The sequence below is a fragment of the Pogona vitticeps genome, chromosome 1, assembly GCF_051106095.1.
Source record: "Pogona vitticeps strain Pit_001003342236 chromosome 1, PviZW2.1, whole genome shotgun sequence".
Taxonomy (NCBI): Eukaryota; Metazoa; Chordata; class Lepidosauria; order Squamata; family Agamidae; genus Pogona; species Pogona vitticeps.
The window spans coordinates 91,797,965-91,816,278 of NC_135783.1; the positions used below are offsets into that span (position 1 = coordinate 91,797,965).

Genomic DNA, 18,314 nt, shown 5'->3' on the forward strand with positions numbered 1-18,314 from the left:
GGGGAGAGCCAGCGAGCAAGGCGTGTTGCCGGCCCTTTTCCCTGAGCACCTGAGCCAAGGTGCCAACAGCAGCTGCTTCCACCACCACCTGTTCCAGGGAAGCAGCTCTCTGGCTCTCTTTCTCTCTCGGCACCCCCAGCACCAGCCTGGACAGCAGCCGTCTCAGTGCCCAGCGGTGCTTTCTCCTCCTCCTCTTCGTCCTGCTTCAGCCGCCTCGGCTCTGGAGGCTGCCTGGGCTCACCTCGCAAAGTTTGCTCCTCTGTCATGGTGGGGGTAGCTGCTGCTGCTGAGTGCACCTTTTTTTGAGGAGGGCCCTGAGAGGAAGGTTGCCAGACCTCCGTGTATGTGTGTGTGTGTGTGTGTGTGTGCATGCACCTGTGGGGCTCCTGCCCCATTCTGTTTAATTTTGTGGGTCCCAGTGGGGGCTTTTCTCCTTTGGCAAGGCTAGGTCTGTGAGGTTTTTTTTAATTTTATGTCGTGCCCTCCTCCCTCCAGCACGCCCTCCCTTATCCACTTCTTCGTCCTGCTGGTGGTGGTGAAGAAAGAGCCGGAGGGGGTCGTGGCTGGGTAACGAGGGGTCACACGCCCACTCCTTGGAGCCCCAGCTGGGCTAAGGACACTCCCAGGCAGCTTCCTTTGGCTCTTGCTCCGCTTGGCGGAAAATTTGATGTGGCCCAGACTCAGCCTCCAGATAAATTGAGTTTGAGACCCCTTTTCTAGTCATTATATCTGCTGAAAAATACTCTGATTAGATCTCCAAACTAATATCAAATGGTTTACTATTATACTCGTATGTAGCAAATACAATGTGAGAGTAGAGCATCTGTTTCCAAGACAAAAGAATCCAACAAAGGGACTAAATAAATCAAGGCGTTTAAAGTTCACATGAAGGGATTTATCTACCATTTGCCTAGATTTTTTGAAACAGTAATTTTTAAAGGCAATTAACACTGGGAACTCAAAATGTCACTCACAGGACTGCTATTTTTTGAACAGATTTATTGAACACTTTTCAGCAAATTTTATCTTCATATATTAGAATGTTAAATATCAGTGTTGAAAAAGAAGGCCTTGTGAAACATGCATGTTATGAAAGATGGTGATTGATTGATTCATTTTCTTAAATAAGTTGATTCCATTTTCTACTACACGTAAGTTTGTAAGAGGGAAAAATATGTCTTGAATTTCTCAGGGTCTTTGCCCTCATATTAATGTCTACGTTTCATCCATATCTCCTGTAAACAAGGTGCCTGGAAGCCAAATTAAATGAGAGTATTTTAAGTAATTCTCCGTTTCCTCCAAGCTGATGAATTTTGAGACAGGTAGGGCCCATAAGGGAACTTTTTATTACAATTGATTTAAATGATTCACAGCATTAACTGTGGTCCTGTTTATTTTTCCACAAGAAAATCGTCTCCTAATCTTATGCATACCTGTGAATAAGGCCCAATAAATGAAACAGAATTTACTTCTAAGCACTCACTTGCATTAACATCGAAGTCCTCTACTGGCAATTCCCAACATTGTTATCTCGGGTCTGGATATGTTTGCTGTATCAAAAACACTACATTACTTCTGAAAACATTATGAGCACTAAACAAGATACACACCATGTTTTCATAAAATACTTTTATTAGTTTCATATATAGTAATATTTTGCAGTAGTCATTCCCTAATATTGCATACTGTTCATAGTCATATGTTTGTTCAGTTAGAGACTCCAGTTTGTGTTTATAGATGCAACAGATTACAGGTGATCATTTGAAATACAAGAATGAGTAAGAACAATTCTTAGAGAAAATCTCAATCTCTACCATGTTTGTTTTCCAAATACATTTACAGGGAATTTAAAATACACCAAAATCGTAAATAAGGCTCAAGCAAATAAATTCAACTGAGACAATGTGTTAACATTGTGATCATTCCTTTTAAAAAGACATTGACCAATTCTAATAACTGTCTTCTATATGTAAACCTCTTTGAATAAAAGCCTACCACAGTTTTGCATCTGAAATGCTAATTGTCATAGTTGCATAGATTAAAGAGTCATGTCAAATTCAGGCAAATATGTGAGAATCTCACAACCTGTACTGGGAAATGTATACCATTTGATTTCGAAAAGCTATTTCTTTTTTTTAAGTATAACTTAGTAATGAATAACTTTGTTCTCAAACTCTGTACAGATTGCAGATGCCATTAATACCAACATATGTGACCTCCTACATGCATTCAATGCTTCCATCACACATCTAAGAAAATATGATGGTAAGCTAAGCAGTAACATTGATAAATTGGAAAATAACCACATCAACAGTACATCCTCAGAAATATGAGGATTATATTTGTGATATACAGAAGATGGCACCTTTTAAAATTATTCAGGTACTTGAAAATCCAATTTTAACTCCAGAATATTTATACATGAGGCTAAATCCAACATTTTTCCTATTTATAGCAGAATCATTGAACTGAGGAGGTTATTTGTAAGTAACAAATCCTGTTAACATCAATTGGTCTACGACAAGGAAGATTAAAACTAGTTGCTACCAATAATCTTGAATTTGACTGAGATGAAAATGTTCTGATAAAAATCATCTATCAGATTTTTCAAATTAAAGAGTAGGCACGACTGGCAATTTTTGTAATACAACAAAAACAATGGGATACCCTGTCTACCTTGAATACTTTTGCTTTTTACATACTAGAATCATTGTGATCAGCTCAGTTTTCATTAACCTGCATTTGGAATGAATGATGAAAAACATTCATACAGTAAAAATTTCAGACTAAAATAATTAAATAAAGGGTAAAATTAACTCAACACTGTTAGCTGCTCAGCTGTGCTTTTATGTACACTCTATTACTTTAGGGAACATGCGATTTCCAACAAGCAAGGCTGCATTTTCTTCAACCATACTCCACTATCTATACACAATCTACAGTTCACAAAAGCTTCAAAGGCAATCTTGGACACCATAATCCTGAAAAGTAAATGTTGCTGTGGAGTATGGCCACAGTACGGAGATCCACACAGCAGAAGACTGTGAGTCAGTTACTGCACTACCAATTCCCATAGCTCTAGCAGAAAAGCCTCTCCTAGTCTCCATGCAAGAAAGGCTATTCTACATAGATATGCTTTCCATTTACTTCTGATCAACATCTCAACAGAGAAGTACTCTGAGCAGCTTCATTCAAAAGTCCTTTGCGGTGCTGATCTGCTAACGGAAAAAAACAGGGCATTTTACCACTGGCTATGTAGGATGCACTACCAAAAAACTCCCCAATAATGACTGCCCCTTTCCTCTCTCCACATTCAGGCTCTTTGCAGCCTTGCCTCAGCAGGTAATTACAAAGATCCTTCTCATAGAACTGAGACAAGAGATCTGAAAAATTAGTGTTTTAAAGCTGAATTTGTTTCTGGATAGAAGATAAACTGCAACTCCTTGAATTTTTTAATTTTGAAGTGTGTCATAGTTACACAATCATAGGAGTGGGGAGGAAGCAATGCATTGCTAGTATTACAGCCAATCTTTCTTAAAAAAGAGAGTCACATTGGTCATCACATTTCTGGAAAGCTAAATTGGCAGAAGTATTTTCATTGTGCTATGATAGTGAAAGGGTAGCAGTCATATTGATTCAAGCCCAGCAACAAAATTACTTCATGTGAATCAAAATGATTTAACTTTCAGGCATTATGTAATTTAAAACATTTAGGAAATTTATCAAATATGATTCCATACTCAAGTGCATATAATAGTATTTACAAGCAAAACTGTTCTTTTTCCTTCATTTACCTAGAAATTGTGCCATTCTAATGCAGCACTACTACAAAGTTAGCACAAGAAATGCTTTTTCAAATAAAAACTTTTTTTGTTCTTGCTTTAAAAGGACAAACTGCAACAAAAAAAGACCTATCAGTGTATTTGGCCAAATGCAATACATTGTGTGTGAGTGAATAAAGCAAGTAACCATGGTTCAAAAAACAAACTATTACAGTTTCACACACTTTGGCAGGTTTAGGATTAGGCATCCTTCAGTCTCGAGAGACTATGGTAACGTGCTCTGTATGGAGGACTTGGAACAGCGTCTAGTATGTCTGAGAAGGCCAATTCGAGAGTGACAATCCTTTCCACACTGAAGACAAATACTGTACAATCTGTCCCCTGTCCAGCTCCCTGATTGTGCTGGTTTCGGGTCTGCCTCTTTGCCTCAGCCTGCTGGACAAGGGTCTCTTCAAATTGGGAGAAGCAATGATACACACTTTGGTAACACTTAAGTTAATCATGGAAGTTTCTGTTCATAGTCCCTTGTATGCAGCTATAGAAGCTCCTCCTCATCCTCAGAAGCATTCAATGGTCATTACAGAGTAATCATAAACATATTCCCACATCTCTCACTTGTATAATCAGGATTGCAAATGACCAAAATCTCCAAACACAGTCTTGTTTACTTTTGGCTGAAATACTGCTGCTCAGCGCAGTAAGTCACAAACAGAATAGGCTCACATAATCAGTGGAAATTTGGTGAGTTAACTCCTCCACAAATTCCACTGATCCAACGGGCCCGTTCCAGTTGCAACTTACTATAATAAGCAAAAGATTTTCAGCCTTTGTGTCTTTTACTAACAGCTTGACAGACAATATTATCAAAAGCTAAAACTTTTTGCAGCAGGAAGATCTTGCAGCACGTCAACCTGGTGTTAAAGGCACAGCTACAGCAGCCAGTAGAAAAATTGGCAACCTTATCTGCAGTGTCAGTGAAGAAATAAGAGGAAGAGGAAGTTTTCTTGCATGATGGGGCAGCAAGGACTACAAAACTCATATACTGAAATTAGCTACCATCCCTTTTCACACAGCAGGGGAAAAAGGGGTTTTTGCAAATATTTTAACATTGCATCATGTACAAGCAGCACACCTCAGTAAGTGTTATGCTTTTAAATATAAATATATTTCACCAGTTTATCGCAAAGTTTCACTCACAAAACTATATTTTCAGTATTTAAATAAATAATTTCATTTTCAAAGTTTAATTGTTACTAGGAGCTCATATGTCACACTTCAGTTTGGAACATTAATTTTGCTCCAATATAAAGAGGTAGATTTATTGTAGACTGGGCACATGACCCCTACTACTAAAATTCATAATACCAACAGTGATTTATGCATAATGATGCATTTCTACCAACTGCTTGAAAACTCAGTATCTGAAATCTGACTGAGTCCATTCAAGGGTACCTGGACTATTTTAGAATCCATCAAGCTTTGTAACATTTTTAAGCTGTGATTAGTATCTCTGGACACAAGACAATGGAAATACGCAGATACAAAATGAATGAAAAAGCTTAAGTTCATGAACTTTTTCTTCACTTGACACTGATCAGCAAGTGGGATTCACCATGATACCCTACTGATTTTCCATTTGTCTAAAGAGTTACAGCTGGAAGCCCTCCATTGGAGCTTCCTGCTCTTGAAACATAAATTGTTGCTCATTCTCATCCACCTGCGGCACAATGTTTGCATCTTCTTCTTCCACACCAAAATAATGTTCAATAAGATCAAATGCCTTTTGGTAGATCTCCTGGTTTTCATGACTTTGCAGAATTTCAATTTTATCTAGTCCTGAATTTAACAGAAAACATGTAAGTTAAGATTTATAGATTCTGTTAATTATTGTTTCTTACTGAACAAACTTATTTAATATACAAAAAGTGACTATGTGCATAAGCCAGAATGACAAACCCCAAATACATATTTTTAAAAATATCTGATATTTATTTGACATGAGGCTTTTTATAGCTAGCACAACTGTATTTTAATACTTCTTACATACATATTTTACAGAATATTTCACTAGGAGATTCAAAGTAGAAAGAGTTTGAATGCCTGCTTGCATACAAACAAAATGCACTGAATAAATGCGCACAGCAAAATTAAGACTTTTTAATTTGAAATAGGGATTGAAATATCACTGTGACATTTGTAATTTCAAGGTGTGTATGGCTTGAATGTAATCCTACAAAGTTGCACATACAGTATTCCAAAAGTCACAAAAAGGAACCTTTAATTAGTATCAATATGCTACTGCTGATGACAACATTCCCCTTATGCAAGGGAACCACATCCAACAGAATTTCAGCTGCTCTCTTACAACAATTGAAACAGCAAGCATTCTACCAGCATTTCTTGGAACCCTATTTTCTAAACAGGTATGCTAGCATTAAAAGGCACTGTATCTTAATTTTTTAGAACTTCCTTTAAGAAGTTTGTCAGCTACTTTGAATGCTATTTCTTAGTCAAAGGCTGGGGTATAAATGATAATAAACAAATTTCTTACCATATGCTTCCTCTATACGGGCACAATAAGGATTAACACCAATCCCGTTTTGCTTAGATTCTTGCTCTCCATGTCGTAGAATGTTTTCAAGTCCATTCAAGGATACCTGGACTATTTTAGAATCCATCACCGTCAGAAGATCACAAAGAGGCTTGGTGCAGCCTAATGCCACCAAATAACTATGTCAGAGAAAGGGAAGAGGAGGAGGCAAAGACTCAGATAAGTGGTTTCTAATATTAATGTATTAGGATGCTTTCACAACCAACTCATTTTTGTTTCTAGTACATTATCAAAATATATTTCTTGTACAATCTAAAGACCATAAAGAATAGTAAACAGATAATTTTATTCTAAAGATACCAAGTACATGTCTACTTAATCTGAATTTTTTCTCTTCTCATGAACAGTGGCCATAATGATGCATATGTGGATACACTCTTTCACTGTATCAAATGTTGGCACAGGCTTTAGTGTACACATTCAGAATGGAAAATATGAACATGCAAACAGAAATATTTTAATACTTATTCATACTGAACAATGTACTGTGAGCACATGGATAAAAAAACTGAAAAGAGTATTCCCATCTCTTGTGAAAATACATCTCTTGCCAAATTACTTTTCATGAATATTCTGAGGGGAAAAAAATGAATTTCAAAGCAGTACATTCTGTTCAAACCCAGCTTTGTTTTCCTCTGATGTCATTTTGTTTTCTCATGAACTGCATTATGCTACCAATCAGGGATCACATAGTGAGAGGATGTTCCACAGCTATGTATCTATTAGATCATATCATAATACAAGTGAGTACTAAGTAGGCAGGCAATAATGAGATAAGTATTAGAGCTAAACTGAACATGTAACACAGCAGAATTTCAAAAATCTTTACGTAAGATACAGGTATGGAGTTACTGGGTCAACCATCCCATTAAAAAAAAAATTAGGGTGACTATAACAAGGTTTTACCCTGCAGATGATTGATGTGTCTGGCCTTCCTTAAAGGCCTGACAGGTGGATCTCCTATCAGATGGCAAGACAAAGCAAGTTTCCATCTCCTCTGACCTCCTGCTGCATTTTACTAATGTAACATGAAGTCAAAAATAAGACCCTGCCCAGGAAGGAGGATTCTACAAATTTTGTAGTGATCAATAAAGCCACCGGCTGACCTTAGCATATAAAAATGTTGTTTAAATACAAAGCATCGCCAGCTAGAAAAGTGAAGTATTGTACTATGATAATAAGCAAGTACTGTTACTTGGATTGATTTTCTAAAGTTGTACTAATGAGGTGACAAGATTTTTACTAGTTTTTTTTCTTCCCAGATGACGTATTTCCTAGAGAAAACAGATTTGGTATTGGTTACTCATTTCCTACAAGATGAACTACTGCAAATCTCTGTATCTGGTTGGATTGCCTTTAAACAGTTTGGAAACTATGAATTATCAGGAGCTTGATTACTGCATGGTTAAGTCTAATAATCCAAGTCCTTGTCAACAATACTGGCTATTTACTTTTGAGTTTAATGTAAATATTGGCCTTATACGACTCAGAAATCTATTCTCCTTTACAAAGCTGAACAAACTGTAAAATCAACCTGCAGGTTCCACTCTCTGCCCTCTCATTGAGGAAATCAGGTGGATAGGTACAAGTCCTGAGGATTCCCTCCATATCGGCCAAAGGACAGTCCCCCTGTTTTCAGGTATACCTTGAAAACAGTTCGATTAAGATGGCTTAAAGGTCTAACATGTTTTGAAATAATTACTCTGGATGATTACTGCTATATTCCTATTTCATTTATATATTGGCTCAAATCCTGTTGCTTAGTGTACTAAACTGCATTAGAATAAGGCTACTGAATCAATGGGGATTTGGTGAATCAATTTCTTCCATACATTCCTTTGACTCAAATGAGCCTATTCAATCTGTGACTTAAGTCACAGATAGATTAGGCTCATTTGAATCAATGGAACTTGACTCCTATTCTAGCACAATTACACTAAACAACAGGATTTTGGCTGCTGAAACTGTGATATAATTAACTGACTTTTTACCATTCTAGAAGCCATTTTGGTGGTATTTATTTTAAAAGGGGAGGGGGTATAAATAATAATTTTACATATTAGAAATACAGCAATGGTATTCATGACATCATATAAGTGCTTAGCAAATAAAGACACATTTCATTACTGTCACTTTTATCACTGCTTTGAATCAATTATAATCTATTACCTAATTTGTTCAGGAGTCCCTCCTGATGTTGCATTAGTGATGGCCCATGCAGCTTCCTTTATAGTACGAAATTCAGCTTTCTGAAGAATTTCAATCAACACCGGAAATATATTTGCATCTATAACAGCCTAAGAGGGAAAGGGAGATATGAAATTACACTGATATCTATTTTAAGCCAATGGACTCATTACTGAATGGCTGAAAAATACATTCTCAAAGACATTATAAGAAAACAAAAATGGTCATTTTTACAGCAAAATAGGGTGATCTCAGATACTTCACTGAAATCAATAATACATGCTTTGTAAGGAATCTGCAATACTTCACTTACTTAGTGAAGAGTACGACACAACAAAAATGGCTGTTACACTGGTCTCTTCTGATAATATGGAATCCAATCCCTACAGTTTCCTTAGGGCATCTTGAAGAAAAGATAGGTCCTGAACTTGACTAAGAGATACCACCCTCACCCCACTTCCCACAGAATTTGACAAAAATCAAAGTAGAGGAGATAAAGCCTTAGCAGTACTACACCAACCCTCCACTTCAGGCATTCAGTAAAACTCACGAGTACTAAAACCATTTATTTACACAGACCAAAGACAATTGTTTCTTAACTGTTGCATTTTATGCGAACCAACAGAAGCTACTGCAGACACTATACACACCACACTACCCTTGCAAAGCTCAGTTCACTACAAGTAGTCAGTTTTCATCAGTTACATAAGGTGGCATTGTGGCCACTTTGCCGGACAAAAGTTGTGGGAGGAGACATCTTGTCATTATGTATAATCCTTAACATACCCAACCTTCAAGGAATGGCAACCTACTTCTGCCCAAATGTACCCTTGTTCCTTAACCATGTACATGCCCTATCAGATAAAATGACTTCTCAAAAAACTGTACAGGGTAATGTGTAGAACTGTAAAAGATTCAATCCAGCAAGAAAACACAGGTCATCACAAAAATGGAAAAGACCCTGATGTAAATAGGACCGAGAAGAGCCACATGGAGAATGCTCGTTCCTAACCTGTCCCTCAAACCGTAGGTTATTGCTTATGTAATAATGTTTCTTGCTGGAAGACATGTTTTACTGTTGTGACTCAGAAAATAAGCAAAAATTATCTGTCAAAACGTTTGATTAGTATAAAACTGGACACAGTTCAGGAGTGCAAAAGCAAACCATGCCACATCTTCCACATGCCAGTGTCTGGTTTTCATCATTTTTCATTGCTACATTATGGAGGCATATAAGACATTTGTAGTCTTGCTTGTTTGTTGTACAGCTGTGCTTAGTCACCCTTAGCTCTAAGGCAGGGGTCTCCAAACTATGGCCCACAGGCCACATCTGGCCCGCCTTGCCTTTTTATCCGGCCCAGCGTGCATGTGTGCGGGTAGGCAGGTGGCCGTATGTTCCTTTGGCCCTTGAAAATGTGAAAAATATGTGGCCCTCACAATGAAAAGTCTGGAGACCCCTGCTCTAAGGTAATGAACTGAAACTATGCCTATAAAATTATTTCAAGATAATTATGAATGCACTATTCTCACATAATGTGAATGTATAGCTATTTAAGACCTGTGATGAGCTGCTGAAATGTTCTACTTGGGAAAGAGAAAAGGTCCTTCTCATACATTCAAAGGCATATCGTCGTTTAGTCATGTCCGACTCTTCGTGACCCCATGGACCAGAGCACGCCAGGCCCTCCTATCTTCCACTGCTTCCCGGAGTTGTGTCAAATTCATTCTGGTAGCTTCAATGACACTGTCCAACCATCTCCTCCTCTGTCATCCCCTTCTCCTCTTGCCTTCACACTTTCCTAACATCAAGGTCTTTTCCAAGGAGTCTTCTCTTCTCATGAGATGGCCAAAGTACTGGAGCCTCAGCTTCAGGATCTGTCCTTCCAGTGAGCATTCAGGGTTGATTTCCTTTAGAACTGATAGGTTTGTTCTCCTTGCAGTCCAGGGGATTCTCAAGAGCCTCCTCCAGCACCACAATTCAAAGGCATCAATTCTTCGGGGGTCAGCTTTCTTTATGGTCCAGCTCTCACTTCCATACATCACGACAGGAAAAACTATAGCTTTGACTATTCGGACTTTTGTTGGGAAGGTGATGTCTCTGCTTTTTAGGATGCTGTCAAGATTTGTCATCGCTTTCCTCCCAAGAAACAGGCGTCTTTTAATTTCGGGGCTCTCCATCTGCAGTGATCATGGAGCCCAGGAAAGTAAAATCTGTCACTGCCTCCATATCTTCCCCTTCTTTTGCCAGGAGGTGATGGGACCAGTGACCATGATCTTAGTTTTTTTGATGTTCAGCTTCAGACCGTTTTTTGCACTCTCCTCTTTCACCCTCATTACAAAGTTCTTTAATTCCTCCTCACTTTCTGCCATCAGAGTGGTATCATCTGCATAGTGGAGGTTGTTGATATTTCTTCCTGCAATCTTAATTCTGGCTTGGGTTTCCTCCAGTCCAGCCTTTCGCATGATGTATTCTGCATATAACTTGAATAAGCAGGGGTACAATATACAGCCTTGTCGTACTCCTTTTCCAATTTTGAACCACTCAGTTGTTCCATGACCAGTTCTAACTGTTGCTTCCTGTCCCACATATAGGTTTCTCAGGAGATAGACAAGGTGGTGAGGCCCTCCCATTTCTTTAAGGACTTGCCATAGTTTGCTGTGGTCCACACAGTCAAAGGCTTTTGTATAGTCAATGAAGCAGAAGAAGATGTTTTTCTGGAACTCTCTGGCTTTCTCCATAATCCAGCGCATGTTTGCAATTTGGTCTCTAGTTCCTCTGTCCCTTCGGAATCCAGCTTGTACTTCTGGGAGTTCATGGTCCACATACTGCTGAAGCCTACCTTGGAGGATTTTGAGCAAAACCTTGCTAGCGTGTGAGATGAGTGCAATTGTACGGTAGTTGGAGCATTCTTTGGCACTGCCCTTCTTTGGGATTGGGATGTAGACTGATCTTTTCTAGTCCTCTGGCCACTGTTGAGTTTTCCAAACTTGCTGGCATATTGAATGTAGCACCTTAACAGCGTCATCTTTTAAGATTTTAAATAGTTAAACTGGAATGCCATCACCTCCACTCAAAGGCATATACTTAGTACCAATTAATCTGTGAACCTGTTGAAAATGTAACGTTGAACGAGCAGCCAAAGAAAGAGTTAAATGAACTCCAGTCGATGAAGAAAATGAATTATATATAACAGAAACATCCAAATCTATTACCTGAATCTGAGCTCTGTTTCCTGCAGTAATATTAGAAACTGTCCAGCATGCTTCTTTCCGAATAGATTCCTTGGGACTACTCAGCAAATGTAAGAGACAGGGTAATGCAGAGCAATTTAGAATTACCTAAAATAATTTGAAAGATGAAAAGTACTGCCTAAACAATGCCAAATAAACACAGTCCATACAGCTAAAATAGTGTAAAATATTATGTTTACAGATATAGACGCTGTCTCATTTGCAATTATAGATATTATAATGTTATTAATTAAAACTTCTGTGAAGAAATAAGATGTAACCCTCTACTTTGACAAAGGGAATCTCTGTACTGGACTCCAAAATGATGCATGTGAAGATACAAAAGAAAGCAAAAATATAATATGACACAAAGGGAAAGCCACAGTTTCAGATCTAACAAAAAAAGCATATCCTAGACCTAGAACCTAGAAAGTTGAACTGCTTAAGCTAAAGGACTGAATCCACACAAATATGAACAAAAGGAAAATAACTCTGGTGGTTGTTGTAGGTTTTTCGAGCTGTTTGGCCGTGTTCCGAATGTTTTTCTTCCTAACGTTTCACCAGTCTCTGTTGCTGGCATCTTCAGAGGACAGGACTTAGAACTCTGTCTGTCACAGACAGAGTTCTAAGTCCTGTCCTCTGAAGATGCCAGCCACCGAGATGGCGAAACGTTAGGAAGAAAAACTTTCAGTACACGGCCAAACAGCCTGAAAAACCTACAACAGCCATCAGATCCTGGCCGCAAAACCCTTCAAGAATACATCGAAAACAACTCTAGTTCTACGCCATAACATAGTTTTTGCAAGGCCATTAAAGATAGCCTGTTTACATTATTCAAGAACACAACCATTTTTAGATTTAATTTCACCATTCCTTCACAACACTATAAAGATAAGTGAAAAAATAACTGTATGGTGAACAGATGCTGTGTTTCACATGCTGAAGAACTTCAGATGCAACTCAAAATAGGGTTCAAAATATGAACAACTTAAAATTTAGTTTTCTATTCCTACTACTGTACTGAAACAATAATTATAAGGAATAAGCAACTTAATTTTGGAAAAAAAGAGAAAAGCCTAGGCAACTTACCTATGAAGCCATTATCTTTAATACTGTTCATAAAGTTTAGATCGTATGAGAACAAGAAACTCACAGACAGAAGCAGGCAACATTATCTCATGCACCTGATTTCTGTATAGAAATTTTCCTGTTTTAGTGTAGTTGCTGAAATTTTGCAAATCAAAGAACCCTACCTGTGTTTGAATATCATCTCCAGTCACAATATTTCCAACAGCTCTTAATGCAGGAGATACCACTTTGTAGTCATTGTGCCTTAGAGAACATAAACACTAGTTGAGGTTTAAACCCAGCTGTTATAGGTTAAAAACAACTACACTGTTCTTGAAGCAATTAAGTCCCTTTATATTATATAGATTTATTTCCAAATTGCACTATACTACTAATGAGCATTTATGTAGTACAGTGGTGCCTCGCTTGATGATGATAATCCGTTCCGTTGAAATCGCTGTTAAGCAAAATCGTCATCAAGCGAATTTTAAAAACCTATTGAAATGCACTGAAAACCGTTCAATGCGTTCCAATGGGCTAAATACCTGCTCGTTTTGCGAAGATCCTCCATAGGGCGGCCATTTTCTGGTGCCTATAAAGTGAGGAATCCGTCCTAAAGCATAGCGGGGAGCCATTTTGCACAGCGGGTGGCCATTTTAGAGCCACCAATCAGCTGTTTTAGAATCGTCCAGTGTAAAATCCGTTCCCTGCTTGGTCAAGGGAATTTTCACTATCTAAACATCGTTTTGCAATCGCTATTGCGACCGCAAAAACCTTATCGTAAAGTGGATTCATCGTTTAACGAGGTAATCGTTAAGCGAGGCACCACTGTATATTCAAAGTACTTCACATATATTATCACAATACAATACTAAAAGGCAGATCATTATGGCCATTCTCATATTGGAGAAATGAGGTTCAAGTGAGAGGAGAATGACTTGCTTGCATTTTCACTTTTGAGTTCACCGCAACACAAGGAAGCACAGTCCTTTAAGGCAGGGGTCCCCAACCCCAATCCGTGGCCTGGTACCAGTCCATGGGCTTCCTTGAACTGGGCCATGGACACGGATTTCTGCCCCCCACACCTGCATGGTGGGCATGCCACGCTTGCAGGTGGGTGTCAAGCTCGCACGCATGCACAACACGCCCCTCCGCAAGCACATGTCCCTCCATGAGCATGACACGCCCTCCGCGAGCGTGCCATGCCTACCTGTGAGCACAGGGGGCCTCTGCCCCCCCGTGCACGGAGCCTGCACCCTCCAACCAGTCCATGGTCCGAAAAAGGTTGGGAACCACTAGTTTAAGAGAGATACCAATTCACCTACAAAGTGCACTGCAATGCTGGATTCATGTGGCCTCCCCAAATCCTTTTCTGAGCCTCCCCAATACTTCTCAGTGCTTTCCATAACATTTTTAATGCATGCTTGGTTACTTACATCAGAAGTTCCACTAATCTTCGGCAAACTCCAGAGTCAATAACTGCTTGGATTTTATCATTTGGTCCATCAGAAAGATATGAAAGTGCCCAGCAAGCATCTGCTAACACATCTGGGTCGCTGCTAAACAACAGTCTTGAGAGAACACCTAAGCAAGGACGAACCTTGAGAGAAAGAGATAAGAAAAGGTAATGATCAGCTTCTTTTTAACAAAAAAGAAGAAGCAATGTGTCTAAAGGGATTACAATAATTCCTCTTCATTTCATTTCAATACCACCATAATTTAGATTAGGTTTGAACATCTTTTAGCTTGCATTAAATAAAAGCCTCCCTGCACCTTTAAGGTGCCACAGGGGAGGATATCATCTTGTGCCTCCTCTTATCTGCCATTTAATATGAGAATATGTGCAGTATCAAAGTAAATTATTTCTTCTGTCATTTGAGCATCTCTGCACTGTGAAATATGGGGCCTACCTTGCTGAAATCTGGAGGTGGATTCTTCCCTCTACAAAGGTTTGAAAGGGCCCAGACTGCATTCCGAGTTGTTGTGAGTCTGTTAGAATGCGTTAGGAGTCTGTCAAAATATACAAACATTAACTAGAAATAGATTTTTCTCATCATTAACATGAGACTGTCTCAACTTTATCACATGTAATCTCTTTATGGATTATTTTATGAAAGAACTGAATTTTTATTATATCCATAATTACTACAATTTCTTTGGAAATACTGAATACTCCTTTAGGCTGCACAGATCTGAGCTGCACAGTTTTTAAAAATAACTAAATAAGTAACTTTTTAAAATAACTAAATAAGTAAGTAAAAAACAGTGTTGCTGTTCATATCTAGGAAGTGGTTTGAGAGAGGTGGGTCTTGGGCTCAGGCTTACCCAGGGCCATGTTGTTAGCAGTGTGCCAGTCCCTGGTCCAATGGCAGCAGCCTGACTGGCCCCCTCTCCTGTCATGGTGCCTCCACATGGTGGCCAGGGAGATGCTGGGAGATGCCAGGAAGCTAACATGAATTGAGGGAGGGAGGGGTGTGTGTGTAAGAGAGTGTTAACCAGCTGTTTATGCTTTCCAGTTACATTGGAGGGGGGAATAAGAGTTACACACTGATTCTTTTTAACTACAAAGTGGTCTGGAACCCTTAACCCCAGTGTTGTTGAAGGGAGAAGTGTAATAATAACCAATAACATCAATAAGTCAGCTTCTGAACTATTTTGCCTTCTGTACTTTCGTACATGTCTCTTTGAAAGTAAATTTCGTTACATTTGGTGGGATTATTCCTTAGAATGTTAGCAATGGGTTGCCATAATAAGAATTACATTCAGCTACTATTTAAAAGTTAGAAATTAAGTCTACATATTTCAAATTTTTAGGCACATGCAATTCTTTTTATTGGTGTAGATTATCGATACTTACTGTAAGAGGGGGGGAAGGATTCCACAGTTTAACACATAATCTCTACATTCGGCATTATCTCCAGCAATATTACCAAGAGCCCACACTGCCTTAGAAAGAAAGTGATCAATTAATATTACAGATTTCTGTGAAGCACTTCAGCCACGTGGTCTGTAAACTTTTATACACTGCTGTTACTTCATAATGTTTTATAAAGAAACATGCACAAGAATTCAGTAATGCATACAATATCATTATTATATCAGTGAACTCCACTCATACAAAACAATGAAAAGCACAATAGTAAAACTTTACATTTGTAGCTCAGTTCTAAAAGCTGTTGGAAGATTACAACAGAATTTAATGGGAAGAAGAAAAACCTTAGATTGGGTATAAACTGTGTGTCACCACATGTGCCAGCACTGCATTCAAGCCCAATGATGACACAAGAGCAGTCAGTTCTTGAAAGAACAAAAGTGTCAGCACTCATTCCTTTCATGTTAAGTGCATTCCTTCATATTTCACACGATGAGTTTAGAAATTTTATAGAAGTAACAATGATCTGGCGCCTATCTTTCATCCTAAAGGCTTTCAAATAGTCCAGCATATATAGTGGGGTCTCGACTTAAGAACAGCCCGAGAGACGAACTTTTCGACTTACAAACTGCTCTGAGGGGAAAATATTTCCTCGACCTGCGAACTCTATTTCGAGTTACGAAAGGGAGGGAAATGCGCGGGAAAAAACCTTCCACAAAAGCCCTTCCCTTTGCTTTCTGTTCCCGGAGGTGCAGCGTCTGACCCTGCCTGCTAATTGATTACTCATGGTCGGTTCTGGGGGGAAGGCACAGAGCTTTTCTTTCCAGCCGCTTCCCGTTCTCCCCCCCACACACACACACACCTCCACCACCACAGTTTTACCCAGGCAGAAGCGTCGAGAGGAGGAGGATGGCGCCGCTGTCCAGATGTGGCCTGGGGGGGGGATGCACCCCTTCCCTACACTTGACTCACCCCTCCCCCTAGAAGCAGAGCCCAGGAGGCGAGTGGTCGCCACGCACACCCTGGCCCGTCCAGCTGCCGCTTCTCCGCTTCTCCGTGCTCAGGCAGGCTCTCCCCGCACAGCCACACCCCCATGGCAAGGAGGAGGGGGCGGCAGGGGGAGAGTAGCTGCCCCGAGGGGGCTAGCCAGCAAGCAGGGAGCCCATCTCCCTGGGGGGGGGACTCTGGATGCTGGCCCCGCCGCTCACCAGCTGAGTCCTCCGTCTGAGTCGTGCTCCGAGGAGGAGGGGGGGAGGTGACCAAACAGGAACAGTAAGTTTCCGCCTGGCCGCCGCCACCACCAAATGCTGGGGAGGGACGGTGGGAGAGAGAGAGAGAGAGAGAGAGAGAGAGAGGAGTGTTGAGGGGAGATCATTATGGGGAAGGAGGGGAAACGGGAGGGATTCCCCTTTTCTTCCCAAGCCGCCTGGCCGCCGCCGCCCCAAGTGCTGGGGAGGGAGGGTGGGAGAGAGCGAGAGAGAGAGAGGAGTGGTGAGGGGAGATCCTTGCGGTGGAAGGAGGGGAGGCGGGACGGATTCCCCTTTCGGTCCCCAAGCTGCCTGGCCGCCGCCACCCCAAGTGCTGGGGAGGGAGGGTGGGAGAGAGAGAGAGAGATGAGTGTTGAGGGGAGATCCTTGCAGGGAAGGAGGGAAAGCCCCCACCCCCACAGTCGCTGCCCCCCGTCATCAGTCCTGGGGGGTTGCCCTGTCTCTCTCCCCCTCCCTCCCACTTTTAGGGGAGGACAGGCAAGGAGAGCACCCCCCCTCCCCAGAAGAAGAGGCGGGCTGCCTCTTCCTGCCTCTTTTGGGATGCAAGAAGGTTTTTTAAAGTGGGAGCAGCACCCAAACAGACCCCCTGCCCGGCTCCTTTCCTCCGCTTCACAGTGTTGTTTCAATGGTCAGCAGGGCGACCTTGCCAGGGCCGAGGGAATGTGAACCCCGGTCTCTTGACTCCAATCCCGGGAACCCCAAGCTCTTGATGCTTGTCTTGTCTTGTCTTGTTTGAAAAAGTGCTTTGCAAACTGTTCTGTTGTCTGAAATGTGCTTGATTGAAAAGGTGTTCCCTCCCTCCTTTGCTGCCCCTTTTTCCCCAAAACCTGCTTGGCTTGATTTGGCTAAAAATGCTTTGCAAACTGTTCCCTGCCTCCCCCCTCCTTTTCTGAACCTTTCTTGACCTAAGGAAAAAAAAAGGAAAAAATATCCCCCTCTAGTGGTAGAAGGCGGAATAGCACCTTCCCATTAGTTTCTATGGACGGAAAAGAGCAGATACGGATTAAATGGTTTTCAATGCATTCCTATGGGAAATGCAGATTCGACCTACAAACTTTTCGACTTACAAACTGCCTTCCAATACGGATTAAGTTTGTAAGTCGAGACCCCACTGTACCTATTTATAGGAGGCAGGCATCATTAAGAAATAAGCATCACTGGAAATCTATGCAATCACTATTCTTAATGTCAAGCAATACTGTTATAACAGTGTTAGTGTGTCAGTGCTAACTTTACACCTCTGTATTAGTCTTCCTTTATGAAACTCAAGATTCAAACATCACTTATTTAATTGA

General features: G+C 40.4%; 1 protein-coding gene across 1 annotated transcript in view; it reads right to left on the reverse strand.

The window, feature by feature from the left end:
- Positions 1–1,614: 1,614 nt before the first annotated feature.
- The window catches only part of KPNA5 (karyopherin subunit alpha 5), a 28,645-nt gene continuing 11,945 nt past the window's right edge, over positions 1,615–18,314 (reverse strand). The window contains exons 7-14 of the mRNA XM_020802187.3: positions 15,737–15,825; positions 14,790–14,889; positions 14,316–14,479; positions 13,065–13,143; positions 11,794–11,919; positions 8,563–8,690; positions 6,334–6,512; positions 1,615–5,618 (exon numbers count right to left, since the gene is read on the reverse strand). Of these exons, the coding sequence (XP_020657846.1) occupies positions 5,431–5,618; positions 6,334–6,512; positions 8,563–8,690; positions 11,794–11,919; positions 13,065–13,143; positions 14,316–14,479; positions 14,790–14,889; positions 15,737–15,825 (1,053 nt within the window). The 3' untranslated portion in view covers positions 1,615–5,430. The remainder of the gene's footprint in view (positions 5,619–6,333; positions 6,513–8,562; positions 8,691–11,793; positions 11,920–13,064; positions 13,144–14,315; positions 14,480–14,789; positions 14,890–15,736; positions 15,826–18,314) is intronic.